The following is a 15,602-nucleotide window of genomic DNA, read 5'->3' on the forward strand; positions in this document are numbered from 1 at the left end:
GTTATGTTTTCAACATATTGCAAGGAAGAAAATGTACCATTTGTGAAAACTGAACTAGAGCCAACTAGAGCCAAGTGTGTTTGTGATAGTGAACTCTTGTCATAAGCGGAGGATTTTCTGGTCAAAAGAAATAAGGGACTCTTTTATTAAATACAGATTCCTGGGTTGACCACAGGCTTAATGCAGATGTGGGAAGAACGAAGAATGGAGAATTTGCTAGGAGAGAACAGCTATCAGAGAAGAAAACACTTTTGTAAGAAGCTAGTAAAAGGGGGATAGGGGAAAAACAGAGGGGAAGGAGTAAGTTCTGCAATCACACATTATTGGTGGTAAAGAAGATTTCTTTTCTTTATAAATCAAGAGAGGCACTACAGCTCAAGCTTGCATGACAGTAATGTTATATCCAGTCCTGTAAGTCTGAATGACCTAGGAGGGGAGAAAGCTTTATTGGAGTGTATATGTTGGAGAGAAAGAAATGAGAGATTCCCCCTCCCTTCTTTCTCAGTACAGGAACTAAGGGCGTTCCAATGAAGTTGATTGGCAGGAGTTTCAAGACTGACAAAAGAACGGACGTTTCACATTCATGAATTTCTTGCCACAAGTGAATGGAGTGCAATGGTCATACAAAGGGAAGTGTGGGAGACTGTAGATTAGAGAACACTTAGAAATGGCCAAAAGCAGGGACCACCATCATGTTAAACCATAGTTTGTTTTAAACTATGCTTTAATGTGAACGAGCAACATATTGTTCATATTTAAAACTTATATCCTTCCCTCATCACAAGACCCCAGTGTGAATTGCAAACACATAGAACAAGGTAATAAAACCAATAGTAGCAACAGTTCTTACTACACAAGCCAATCTTGCAGCTTTAAAAGGCCTGTTCAAAAACGCACGGGCTCAGGAGGTGCCTGAAGATATAGAATGTTGGTGCCAAAGTAACCTCCAGAGGAAGTATGTTCCAAAACCATGGTGTTACTGCTGAGAAGGCTCTCCGACAGGTCAGTGACCCCCAGATTCTACTTAAGCTTGGAACTACCAGCAGTGCTTCCACAGGAGTTCTCATGCCCCAGGCTGGATGGTATAGGGGAGGCATTCTGCCGGTAACCAGGTCACTAACCATTTAGGGCTTTATATATCAGAACCATTGTCTAACATAAACTATAGTTGAATTGAGATGCAAACTGGGCCCCTGACTAGAACTGATCAGCCCCAACAGACTGCTAGGTCACTATACACAGTAACTTTATCAAATGGAAACAGGAGATCAAAAGCAATATATCACCCCATGCAGGCATTCCTACAGCAATTCCTCTTTGCATTGGAGACATTTTACTACCTTCTATGCTAAATAATGCATGTTTACAAGTTCTAAGTGGAGACTATTGCAAGTAGATGAACTAATGTAGTGAAGTCCCTTGATTAGAGTTTTACTATCTTAAAATAAGCGTAAACTGCCTAACCCCATACTCATAAGCAAGCATGTAAAAGAAAACAGGAAATGCATACAAATTTGTATTTTTTGCACTCACTGCTTGTAACCTATTACATCCCAAATCAGTTTCCACCCATTTAAAAAAAGGTAAAGGACCCCTGACAGTTAAGTCCAGTCGCAAACAACTCTGGGGTTGCGGCGCTCATCTTGCTTTACAGGCCAAGGGAGCAGACGTTTGTCCACAGACAGTTTTTCCAGGTCACGTGGCCAACATGACTAAGTCGCTTCTGGTGAAACCAGAGCAGCGCACAGAAACGCCGTTTACCTTCCCGCCGGAGTGGTACCTATTTATCTACTTGCACTTTGACGTGCTTTCGAACTGCTAGGTTGGCAGGAGCTGGGACCAAGCAACGGGAGCTCACCCCATCGCAGGGATTCGAACTGCCAACCTTCCGATCAGCAAGCCCTAGGCTCAGTGGTTTAGACCACAGCGCCACTCGTGTCCCTATTACCTAAAAGCTAGCTCAGATTTTTCGAAGATATTCCTATGTCAGTTTAAGGGTTGAGAGCCCCTTGGATCCTTTGACAACCTCATTGTTTCTTTAGGAATGCTTTATACACACATGGTGTAATTTAATGCTGCACTATGATGAACACTCCATCTGCACAAGTATTTCAGCTTGTCAGATGAAAGAAGCCCCCCTTTCGTCTCCCCATGCATTGCTGTGATGCTTATCCAGCCCCTCTCTCAGCCAATTTTGGGGTGCTTTGGGGGGGACGGATAGCCCTGCTGTACAAGCAGAAGTCCTTGTTCAGTGCTTCCGCTGATGGGGGCCCTTTGGGTGAATCCCAACCACAGGGGAAAATAAATAAATAATACTTACGGCTAAAATATCTGCTTCCACAGGCAATAGGTTTAAGAAAGCAAACAGCTGAACTGTGAGAATGGTGTAGATTTGAGTGGCAGACAACATTAACATTCCTATTGACAGCAGCATTTTAATTAAATTCCTGCAAGACAAAAACAAAGAAAGTCAAGACTGGCAGAAGGCAATAACACTCTGATCCAATAAATACACATAGCTGCTACTGCGCATAAAGTTACTTAAGCAAGTGCAGCGCAATCAAGGATTTGGCAGCTCTTCTGCCAGATTCTACCTCACCCAACCCTAAAAGATTGTTCTGTTCATCAGGCACACAGGTTTGTTCTGATGAAATGCTCAGATAGAAAGCATGTTGCACTTTATCCTACCCCATTCTGTATTTTCCTCATCTTCAATACATACACTTTCTGCTCTGTGGCTTCATATCACATAGTTATATCATACTTGGGGATGGGTGCAGTGACAGGCAGCAGAGGAGTGCCATTCTGTCCTCTGAGTTAATGCAAAGTGCTAATCCCAAGCCAAAGCACACGACAAGTGCAAATATGAATCCTGTGGTGAGTTGCTAGCGCAGCAGACGCTAAGCTGCACCCCAAACATTGTTCTACCAGTCCAATGGCTTGTAGAAACAAGATCACAGAGTCAGTCACCCAATGACTACTCTGAAATATTTTGCTTTATTAATATGCAAGAATAACCTACTTTGAATTTCAACTCCTTTATTATTTACTTAGAATTGCTAAAAGTTGCTAAGGAGTTGTACCAGACTTTGGCAGGTAGGTGAGATAATTGTTCTCTGCACACGAAGCACTAAAACAAATCTAATAAGTCATTTACAAGTTCTATCAATCAAGTGACACACACTCCTCCAGCCTTCTGCTTTCATTTACATTAATGGTTTCAGTCTTCCAAACACTGATTTATTAATTGAAATCTACTTGTACTAATAGAATCAGAAGGCACTACTAAACCATACTGAAATTGAAATGCTCACTTACAATCTGCTTCACATCTGAAAACCTGCATACTGTACTTGATTACCACAAGTCACTGCAAAATTGAAGTAAAGTTGGTTAACCTGCTGCAATCTGAGAGCCAATATAAATGCCCCTACATGTATGATTTGAACCTACCAAATTGTGGAACACAAAATGTATTGAAGAAGAAAAGTGTGATCCTCCTAACTAGCCACATTGTGGCAACTAGAGCTTGTGCTAACTTCCAGGCACTAGCCTAGTACATAGAAGCAGTCACATGCAGGCCAACAGAGCACACAAAAGTCTTGAATTTTAGCACATCCTTCAGGGACTACAGGCTCTTGCTTAATTGGATTGTGCCTCACACAAGTGAAAAATTCCAAAAACAGATGATGGATCCAAAGATAAACGTCGCTGGGCTTTATTATGGTCTCACTCTTTTTTTTTTTTTAAAGATATTTATTAAAATTTTCAAAAAATAAAGAAAAAAATACAAAAATAAAAATATAAAAAAGAAAACACACATATAATTACATTCCTTTCTTTCAATAACATATTTCCTTGACTTCCCCACACCTCCCCTTCTTGTATTCCAATTCAATTTTTAGTTCAGCAAGTTCTTATCCCCAAATTTTACCTTATTATATTTAAATCCTTTTAATTAACCAATTTTAACATAAACCTCAATCTTTATGCATCAGTACTTATTCTTAATATCTTTTTCTAAGATCGACCCCAATTCCCTTTCACAAGTTCCCCATTTTAATATAAGTAACAAAACAAAAATATATAAAAACAAAGTATAATTGTACAGCCTTTGGATGCCCAAAACCCCACTCCCCACCTTTCCCGGTTTCAAGCTCCAACAAATGTCCATCAGTCTATCTGGTGTCAGCCTGGTGACCTCACATCCGAGGCTCTTAAGTCTCTCTGATTTCCTCTCTGCCGGTTTTTTTGGTAGTCCTTTATATTAAACACCAAATCTCAGAGAAGCTCTGTCCCTATAAGGTCCATGTTTCTTCCAGCCAGACCTCCATATTTAAAATTGTAGTCCAAATCTTGTTTCTTACTTCTTTTAAGTCCAAATGTCCCAGTAACTCCAGCTTCCACTTTAGTCAGGTTTGTAATCCATAAGTCTTCAGATCTCCACATGAGGAGATCTCTCCATTCCTCCTTCTTCCATTCAAACCAGATTTTCATAATCTCATTCTTCTTTTCCTTCATATCCATCTTAGCAGGCCTCTGGCTCTCCTTAACCAGCTGCAACATTATAGCTCCTCCTTCCTTTCCCTCTAAATTGTCATGTATCTCTTTCCCCACTTTCTCAAATTTCTCGAATTTCTTCTCTTGTTCAGCTTGAAAAGTTTTTAGCTCAGATACAGTATCTTTTTGTTCTGATACAAAGACTTGAGTCAAGTCCCTTTCAGTTTCAGCAAGCTTGTTTACTGTTTCATTCAATGTTGTAACATTTATAACCAAAACAATGCATTGTTCTTGAAGTTTTCCCAAAAGAAAAAAAGTCTTTTCCAGTTCAATCGGTATTTTTCCACTTGCAGCCATTCTTGTAATGTCCCAGAGCCCCCTCTAGAGGAGTTTTGGTTATTTAATATTCCTTTCAGTTCCAATCCAAAAGTCAAAATAACTTTTTTTCCTCTTTATTTTCAACACTTTATTACCTGAATGTAACAAATATAACCAGCAGAGACAACAGAAACAAAGTCTCTTTTTTTTTCTTTTCCCCCCCCAGCTTTGACAGCTAATTTGACAGCTGTCAAAATCTTCTATGTCTCTTCAACAGGCTCTCAGATCGCTCCCGGGTCCTGGGGGGGGGTAACAGTTCCACTCTCAAAATTAGCTCTTATCCTCCAGTAAAATCACTTATACTGCCAAAACGTGAAATTAATTACTTTTATCCTCTCAAGAAGAAGGTGTTCTCTCAACCTTAGTTATCTAGTCCTTGCTTTAAGATGTTTACAAAACGGGGAGACGGACTTCCTCTTTGCGCCTTCCCCGCTCGTGCCAAATCCAAAGAAAAGAATTTTAAGTCCAATTTCCGTATTACTCACGGGTTGTTACTTTTAGTCCAAATGTTCAAAGGAAGAAGTCAGCGCTCTCCGACCATGGCATGCGGCTTCACTCCGCGGAGACGGGTAAACAGCTCTCAGCTCCGCGCCGCTCACCCCCGGTCCGTTCCGGAGCCTTTAAAAAGGCTCCTTTGCAGCGGGGGGGGGCGCAAATGGAGCCCGCCGAGCCTTCAGCTCACAGGCTTCCCCACCTGTGATTTTTTTCGGGTCCCCGCTTCGCCGTAGCGGTAGAACCCTAGCTCCACGAAGTCGATTTCCTCCGGAGATCGGAGGAAATCCGCCATTACGGTCGCTGGCGCTGACCGGAAGTCTATTATGGTCTCACTCTTGATTCACATTAGAGAAACTGAATGCACACAAATTCCAACATTTCTGAGTGGATACATAGGTGCTTTTGAGTTTTAAATGTTTTTATTATTTAAAATATTTCTAAACTGCCCTTTATCCAAATGGAATTTACACAACTTAGGTCCAGGATACCTCAGGGACCACCTAATCTCTTATATACCTGTTTGATCACCATCTTTCCTGAGGGAATCACTGCTAGTGGTACCCCATGGCTCAGATGTACAGCCTGTATCCACAAGGGGCCACGTGTTCAGTATTTTGTGGAATTTTCTTCCAGTTGAGGTCCAATAGATTGCTCCCCAGTTGAACTTCCGGTGCCTACTGAATACTTTTTAATTCCAGCAGGCTTTTAAACTGAGAAATTTTATAATTTTTACTCATTTCAGTCTTAATGTTTTGTAGTTCCTATATGCCACTTAAGAGACAACTATGATTAAGTGATATAAAATCACTCAAATAAATAAGATTAAAACAATTAAAAACATCAATAAATTAAAGCTTGGAGGCAGCAATAAACAACTGTTAAATTAATAAAAGAAAACCCTAAAATGCCAGGGTAAACAGAAATGTTTAATTTGTGACTGCAAGGACTAATATTAGCACTAGCTGTACTTCTTGGAGAGGGCATTCCAATTTGGGACACTACCATTAACTTCACAGATGTCATTTGCCTCTGGTGTTCTGTTCTGCCTTAATTCTCCCACAAAATAAACTGGTCATTGGTGGAGTAGGTTCTTTGATTCCTTGGAAGATGATGAGACATTCTTTATCAGTGAGAAGAACAGCAATGGCTGTCAAATTTTCAGTAGCAGGATACTGCAGAAATTTACACAGGTCCCACTTTCAGGCTTCCCACAGATATCTGGATGGCCATGATGAGAACAGGGTGCTGGACTAGATGGGACACTAGCTTAATCTTGCAGGATCTTTTTATGTTAAGCTTCCCCAAAGAGTACTTTGCCCACCACTACTGATCTTCCCCTATAATGCAAAGTCACAGAGGTACACTGGACATTTTTTTGGTGGTGGTGGTGGGGCTGTTAAAACACACCTCTGTATGAATTGTGGAAATATTAGCAGAGCCCCACCATCCCTAATTTTCAAGAGGTGTCTGGAATCATCAACACTGCCTAACTACCCACTTGGCAAGAGATGTCAGCAGAGGGTTTCAGTAGTACAGTACTATGGTGGGTTGGAATGCATAGTTAATAGCATTAATTTCTTATCATTTCTTATTAATGTTCAAAGGCAAAGTCTGACTTTCAGGAAGAAGTTACACTCTGAGCAGTTGAATCATTCACACAATACATACTCACTTTTTTGGCTCTTGTTTAACTATTTTCCAAAAACTAATTTCAGGCCAGAATCTGCTGCTCAACAATGCAAAGATCATTTAGATGCGTTAACCACCTCAAATACTACAATGTCCATTATCCTTACACTTCACCAAGTCTAGAGAGCCCTGGCTTTTGAAAGCCGAAAATCTGCATTTCCCATTTGTCAAGGCTTCATGCACTGGTCTCACAGATGTTCCAACTATTCTGCCTGTAGAAAAATCTCTCTTTGGAAATGGGACAGAGTCATCACATACATGAAGTATTGCACCAGAAATAGGTAAGGTAAAAAGGTAAAGGACCCCTGGACGGTTAAGTCCAGTCAAAGGTGACTTTGGGAGCCAGCATTTGTCTGCAGACAGCTTTCCAGGGTCATGTGGCCTGCATGACTAAACCGCTTCTGGCGCAACGGGACACCGTGACGGAAGCCAGAGCACACGGAAACGCTGTTTAACTTCCCGCCACAGCAGTACCTATTTGCTCCACGACACACCTGTTAGCACCCATGGCTGTTGAAGTCCTAACCTCAGCTGTCATCATTAGCATCACAGCACACCTGGAATGGACAGTTTGTGAATTCAGTCTGATTGGCCCACCTGAACCTCACTTCCTTTCCATCATCTTCCCTTAAGCTTACTATCCAGCAGTAGCTTAACAGATCTCCTAGCCCTGAGACAACTGAACAAATTGCCACGTCACTGATCTTGCCACCTTATTTCTTCCTATACTGTTGCAATTCATCTTTTAAAGTAGGGCAAGCTTCTTCACTTTTGACAGCTATCAACTATCAGATGCAATCTATTTTCAAATCCCAGTTGCCTCTGAAACAAAAATCAAGCCTAATTAATATTCTGAAAGAGCCCCAAAGCATTCCCCTTCTCCAATACTCCTTTTCACATCCTTCTGTAAGTTACATTTCTGAACCCTAGTCCAGTTACAGAATATAATTGAGGCTGTAGCCAGATGTGTTTCCTCATGAAACATTGAACACAAGCAAAGTCAATAGTTTAATGACTCCACTTTACATGAAGTCCCATTTTTAAAAACCACTTACATTGTTTATAAATGCTTTTAAATACATAAAACTGACAGATCTCTGAAGGTTCTGAACTAACTTGTAGAGCATGAAAGAAAAAGGGTAAACTGAAATCACAAGAACTTTGATTGCAGAACAACTGTTTTCTTTTTTTATTATTATTAAAGATTTTCTTGTTTTACAGAAGTAAGTGTAATGTCTCTCGTATTTTTTCCATGGAACATTTTTACAAATCCGTTTCATTTGTTGAGACATTAGGGGGAGGGGGGGGAAAGGGGGTGGAGGGAGGGAAGATGGGTGGGGGTGGCGTCGGGGGCGATGTTCCTATTATGCTTAATGTATGTAGGGTTTGGTGTCAGCGTTGCTTGTGCTGTTCACTTGTGTTCCTTTGGTGGTGAGAGAGGTTGGGTTTGGCCTAGGGTGTGGTTGTTTGTTTGTGATTGGCTGTGGTCATCTTTGTTTTTGTGTGAGAGTGGGGTTGGTGAATATATGCTACTGCAAGTGTCTGGGCAATCTGATGATGTGTTCCTATTCCGGTAAAAGAAAGAAATAGATACAAGGAACAAGAAAATAAAAGACTATAAGGACTTCATGAATGTGACAGCTCCAACTTCCCATTTTACAAACGCTACCACTCATTTTGAAAACAAAGGTAGCTTTTAATGTTTATTAGTTTATTAGTTTTTTTGTCTGGCGTGCTCTGGTCCATGGGGTCACGAAGAGTCGGACACGACTAAACAACAACAAGTTTTGGAAATCAAAGTATAGAATATTCTCCAAAACAAATCTTGCAGCAGGAATGAGGAACTTCAGGACTGGGAACCTTCTATTTCTCCACAGCCCACTGGACTCACTGGCCCTTTCCTGCTCCCTCCTCCAGTTTTTTGGCCTGGCTGGAATGTGACCTTCAACTGCTTGCCTGGATAGACAGATGCATACATACAAAACTCTGACTTGTGTGACTGGACTACAAAGATAAGAATCATATTCACTGTACCACCACCACCACTGGCATGTGGCCCCCAAAATGTTGCATACTAGGGAAAGTGGCCCTCAAGTTGATAAACAATTCTCAACCCATCTTTCAATAACACAGCAGCATAGAAGAGTTCCTATCCTGTTGGAAATATGAAAGATAGATTAAAGATGTACAGGTAAAAGTAGTACTGACAAGATTTCAATGGGACACTATTAGTTGACTTTCTTGCTAAGTAAATGAGAGAGAAAAACCACAGCAGTTTCACCTGTGAAAGATAACTGCTATCTTCGGTCTCAAACTAAAGGAGAAGCAGCCCACATTTTACTTTAAAAAAATCAAAATCAAATTTGGGACAGAAAAGAAGTAGTTGGCATATCTGTTAGCTTTGGGTAAAAAAAATAAATCATCACTGGTGGTAGGGAAGAATGGGCTGTGCATGCTAATTTTAATTTGTGATTAGTATTTTAATAAACCAACCTACAAATATACTGATTAAAACTGGAGAGGCCCAGTAGGAATAGTTATACAAACTCATTTTGGATCTTTTTTTATATTTATTAAAAATGCATGCCTGCCTTTTTAAAACCTCAAAGGTGGCTAATAACCAAAAGCAAGAACATTAGAATAAATAAGAACATCTCAGCAATTTAAAATAAGCTATATCTATAATCCTTAAAGCCACCAACCCTGTCAGACAAGGTCAGTCCTCAATAATTCAATGGTATACCTTTTACTATATTTAGTAGGAAAGCAAGCATCGTTATGATATGTGGGAGAGTACTGCTATCCTTGAGTATGAATAGCACTTTACAAAGCATAAAAGTCAAATTCCTGCCCAAGCGAGTTACAATCTAAAATACAACACAAAGGAGTCAGAGTATGATAGAGGCAGTGTAAACAGCGGGAGAATATGTATTATTTGAGTTATATATACTTCAGGTTAGTTACAATGGGATATGTAGACTACAGGGTATATCAAACGTTCATGGAAAAGTGAGTTTTTGAGAAAAGATTAGAGAGTTAGCAAGTGGCATCATAATCAGGAAGGCCAGATGAAGACTGGAAAATATTCTCTCCCCCACAACCACACCTCCTTCTTCCAATTAGTTCCCCTCCCCATCCAGCTCTATATTGGCTTGTTCTTGCTACCCTTACTGGGCACTGTTTTGTTGGGGCAGGGGCAGTTTAGAAACTTGACACTCCACTTTACACCCAGATAGAGCAGTCAATACCTAATTTTTGAGAGCAGGGCTTTATTTTCCTCCAGAGGAATAACTCACTTCTTATATGGGAGAAAATAAAAGGCACATACTCAGGAACACTTAACCTACCCCCTAACCCAATGCCTAGACCAACAGCAGGCTCTCCTTCCTCTTGATTGTAACCCAGATGGAAGCTTGTTTACCCTGCCCTACAGAACTAAAAACAGACCCATCCCTTGTCTACAGAGTCTCATTCTGACTGCATAGACATTCCCTGACTTACGCTTCAATATGACTCAATGTGACTTAGTGAGCACCTACCAGGGATATTTGAATCCAGGTATTGGAGCATGTTTCGGTTCACTGGGTCAGGCACCTTCCACCTGAAAGGAAAGGTGGGCCAAGTATTTTGGTCCTGTCTTTTCCACCCCAAGACTTAAGTGCACCAATGGAAGGGACATTGTACAATATTTGTGAAGCTACAGGAACTCCATCTACACGCCGCCTAAATACAGGGGTGCTGTATTTTGCTTCTCAGTACACCTTTCCCTAAGGCAAAGCAATAGAAATAGATACTGTGCCTACACCCCATTTAGAAGGCCAGGTAGCTTCACGATACCCACTCAGAAGCCAAGTCACTGGCTCCTGAAATTAGCAAACCAAGAAGACTGCAAATTAGGTTAGGACATGACGAAAGCAACTGGAAGATCAGGCTGCTCAATACCATAACTAGGGAAACAGCTTAATCATTTTGCTCTCAGAATTTTCCTGAGCACCTGTGAAAACACAGGGAGCTGCCTTATACAAAGCCAGATCACTGGTCATCAACTCTGTATTCTCTACAGCAACTGAGAATCAGATGTCAAGGGTTTCAGACAGTGGTCATTCCCAACCCTATTAAAAGCTCTGAGTTCCAAGAATCGTTCTTACCAAGGAACAATTATGTGTGACACGGGAACACAGGTCTTCAGACTGTTGGGGACTCAGAAATGGAGGGTCATATTTGAGGCTAAGAACTGCCCACGCCTCTAGTGCAATTTACATATACCTTTAAGGGATTGATGTTTACTGACCTCCTCTTCAAATGATTTTTATATACAAGATAAATGCCCTGACCTTATTCCATACTCTCCTGGTTCATGTTAGGCTGCTTCAGGGTTGCCTACTGAACAGGCAACAAAGCAATAGGGAGGACTGTTGGGGAGATGGAAGTGTTATGGACCTTGAATCCTTGCTTCAGGCAATATATACACCCAAACTGGTCCAATGCAGCTTGGAGCTCTAGCTAGAAAACTTGTAGATTCAATCTGCCAAGTCAGATCAGTTGACTCACAAGCTCCATAGAGACATTTCTCATTTTAGAAGTTATGTAGTTGAATAAAAGATCCAATCTTAATTCTCCAAGTGCCTGACAGCTGTCTCAGAAACCTTCTCTCTTCCTGTGCATCTGATGGGTGAGTTTTAAACTGTTTCTCAGATTTTGTCTTTTTATCCTTCACAGTCTCCCACAGGGTGCTTTTCCAGATTGGAATTCCCTGCTCTTCTAGCAAGTGATAATCCTCTCAAGCTGTTGACCAACTCCCTGAGACCCAAGTGCCTACAACGAATTAGATCATAGCTGGGCAGGGATCTTCCATGGTTTGGTCAATGTTCCATTAACACATAAGGAGGAGGAGCTAGTCACCCAGTACACATTTAACAGTAGAAATAACACTTAAGCTTATGTTTTGAGAAACACATCAGCTATACTACTTATCTAATAGAGGAAGTTTAATCTGGAAAGTATGAAAAGAGCATGTCCAAACTTCTTTATTTTTGCTCTGACAGATTTAGTTGAAAGCAAAGTGATACTGAACAGCTGACCTACTGTGTGAGAGACCTGTGGCTTCTTCACCATTTACACAGACATAATCCATATGCAAATATACTGACTGCTTTATCAGACAATACAGCAGTGTGTTGAACTAACAGCAATCTACCAAGCACGTCCCTGGCAATCTGTAAGAACTAAGAGCTCAGTGCTCTCTGAATTCTAAAGTGCATTAAATGCAAATAAAAATCAAAGTATCTTCTCAGTATCCCATTTCCATCTAAGTAACAGCAATGCCAGGTGATTGGGAAGGACTATATAATTCATTCTTTAGAAAAGAAAGGATGCAGTGAGACTAATATGAGCCCATTTCGTTATAATAAACAACAGTAGACTACATCTGTTTCTAACAGTTAACAACCTGCCTTTCTGAAAATGAAATGAGATGAAATGAAAAGAACAGATAACACCAAAGAGACCAATAGGTTATCATAGAATCTCAGATGTTAGAAACTCAGATATCTAATCACCAAATTGCACCTTAAACCTGGGTTCCAGTAGACACAATGGAATGTTTAGGTACCAGAGGTTCCCCCCAATGGGATTTATCATCATCATTCTTCATGTCGTTTCTATACTGCTTTATATTTTAAAGAACAAATCTCAAAGCAGTTTACAACACATTAAAACAACAAATAAAACAATCCAGAATAAAACAATTTCAAGCTTTAAGGGAAATATTTCAGATCTCTACGTGACATTATGCTTTTCCCAGTCACCAACCTGGCATCCAGAGATCTCCACATGGTCGCAATTTGACCCATGCCAGGAGCAAAACACGCCTGGCTAATTTCTAGCACTGCATAGAATCTGAATTGTAGAGTTGGAAGGGACCACAAGGGTAATATAGTCCAACTATCCTATGTCTACTATACCTAGCATAATTCTAGTATTTTTTAAAAAAAAGAATTCAAACAGGTTTTGAATCCTATTCTATTGCTTACAAATTCTGTAATTTATTTTCTAAACTAAGAAGAGAATTCAAAATTATTCTGATTATATTCTTACCACGGTGATTTCTTAATTATCTTGAACAAGTCCCTTCTACTGGGGGACAGCTGAAGTCTGATATTCAGCAGATGATTTCTTCAAGGATTTGAGTTCTTATCATGGCAATTACCATTTGGGAATTAGAAAAACCGAACAGCAGGGCCCACTCAATGGCTCAGACTGCCTTTTGACTCTTCCAAGAGATAGCAACAGTGTTTCCTTGCTTTCATCTTCCCTCACCATATCTTTACCACATGTGTTCTCTCCCATACTGCAGGCCTGTGTGCAGCATTTAAGTAAACTTTAGGCACCTTATCAATGAATGTTTTTTAAAGCCTATTCTCAAGCTGCACAATCAAATAATGTTTTTAGGATATGCCATCACAATGACTGTTTCAGCTATATCAGTGCCACCAACAAATTTCAAATTGAACAGAAAAATCTGCTGTGCCAGCAGCTATCTGCTACAGCACAGAAACAAAAGCAGCTATAGATATAGCCTTCAGTGGCCACATAGTGGGATCCCTGTGTTTAAGATAATCATAACATCACAATAACATCACAAATAAGGCTCTTAAATTTATCCAATGACCTGGGAAAGGGAGAGGTTGGTGCAATCACTACCAGTATAAGCAGTCAATATATTATTGGTTGTAACATCTCACAGCTACTACTATCTGCTACTACCATAATAGTACAGGCAGGTGCAGGAAGCACCCAAACAATAAGTACCGTATTTTTCGCCCTATAAGACGCACTTTTCCCCCTCCAAAAATGAAGGGGAAATGTGTGTGCGTCCTATGGGGCGAATGCAGGCTTTCGCTGAAGCCTGGAGAGCGAGGGGGGTCGGTGCGCACCGACCCCTATCACTCTCCAGGCTTCAGGAAGCTATCCGCTAGCCGTGGGAGACCCAGCTCTCCCACGGCTAGCGGAGACCTTGCCGGCACCCAGAAGCTTGGGGCACGCTGAGCTCCACACGCCCCAAGCTTCGGGATTAGCGCAGCGCTCCGCTAGCCGTGGGAAAGCCGTGCGGCTCTCCCACGGCTAGCAGAGACCTTGCCAGCACCCAGAAGCTTGGGGCGCGCTGAGCTCCGCACGCCACAAGCTTCAGGATTAGCACAGCGCTCCGCTAGCCCTGAGAGAGCCGCGCGGCTCTCCCATGGCTAGCGAAGACCTTGCCGGCACCCAGAAGCTTGGGGCCGCTGAGCTCCGCACGCCCCAAGCTTTGGGATTAGCGTAGCGCTCCGCTAGCCCTGGGAGAGCCGCGCGGCTCTCCCACGGCTAGTGGAGACCTTGCCGGCACCCAGAAGCTTGGGGCGCGCTGAGCTCCGCACGCCCCAAGCTTCGGGATTAGCGCAGCGCACCTGGGGGGGAATAATTTCCCCCCTTTATTTCCCCCCCAAAAAACTAGGTGCGTCCTATGGGCCGGTGCGTCCTATGGGGCGAAAAATACGGTATATTAAATAGAGGTTTTTAGTAGCAAAATTACAATGCAATGCTGAGTAGAATGGGAACTGCTTCCAGGGTGCAGTCTTAGCTGCTAAACAGCAAAAACTCAGGACAAGTGACAAAATTAGAAGTCAACTTGTCCCAGTACAGCCAGCACATTAATAAATGGTAAATCCCAATGTCTTAGTGCAATTGTAAAACTACCTACCCAAGTAAGCCTACAACACACTTGTAAAGGCATGCTCAGCTTTTACCAGATTTCCAGGAAGCTTGATAGTTGCAGAGCAGTCACTTTAAAACGCTTCCCCGCATATCCTTGCTGTCCAAATAGGGCATTCTTGGCTACACAGAGAAAGGAAAAGCCCTCACAAATTGGTCCCAAGCCATTTATGACCTATCTCTAGCAGATAACAGGATGTGAAGGTAAACACTGCAGTATAATCCCATCATCTATTAGGCTGCACATCAATTTGGATGCACTCAGTGCTAGCTAATGTTCTTTGAAATCATCAAGGGAAGCCTCACAAAGTATTACACAACTGTGGAACACACCCCAGCCTTGAGCACGGACACTCATACATATACAATGCCAGCTTAGGCCACTAGCACCAGAATCAGGCCATGTGGGTGAGATTGGGGGGGGGGGTACACCTACCCAGCATGCTGGAAACAAATGACATTTACAGGAGGAAGAGGAGGAGGAGGAAGAGACCCATATTGAATTTCTAACCCACTTCATGATTCAGTACGACCAAAGCACAGAACCGGGCAGCAAACGAGACTCGCACAGCTGAGTGCCGCGCAAGCAGCGGCTACGCCATGTCTGCTCCCCCATTTAACAACGACTAAGAGGGATATAGACATCCCTGAGCCTCCAGCTCAACCCCAACAGAGGCTCTGAAAAACCTAAGTCGTGTCATCACAAGCACCGGCTACATCACAAAACCCAGCTGACAAAACCACAAGCCGCCACCGCGAGCCCAGTTCCACCCCAGGTTAAGAACCAAGGCAAA

General features: G+C 41.9%; 1 protein-coding gene across 7 annotated transcripts in view; it reads right to left on the reverse strand.

The window, feature by feature from the left end:
• Positions 1 to 15,602, reverse strand: part of RNF13 (ring finger protein 13) — a 52,101-nt gene that overhangs the window by 35,811 nt on the left and 688 nt on the right. For 4 of the 7 annotated variants that reach the window (XM_083613505.1, XM_083613511.1, XM_083613510.1 and 1 more), the window contains exon 2: positions 2,321 to 2,447. In XM_083613505.1, coding sequence (XP_083469631.1) covers positions 2,321 to 2,434 — 114 coding nt within the window. In that variant the 5' untranslated portion in view covers positions 2,435 to 2,447. Of the gene's footprint in view, positions 1 to 2,320; positions 2,448 to 14,797; positions 14,932 to 15,244; positions 15,481 to 15,602 lie in introns of those variants that run through there. The other 3 variants (XM_083613508.1, XM_083613509.1, XM_083613506.1) reach the window with 3 other exon arrangements.

This window comes from Podarcis filfolensis, assembly GCF_964270895.1.
Source record: "Podarcis filfolensis genome assembly, chromosome: 5".
Taxonomy (NCBI): Eukaryota; Metazoa; Chordata; class Lepidosauria; order Squamata; family Lacertidae; genus Podarcis; species Podarcis filfolensis.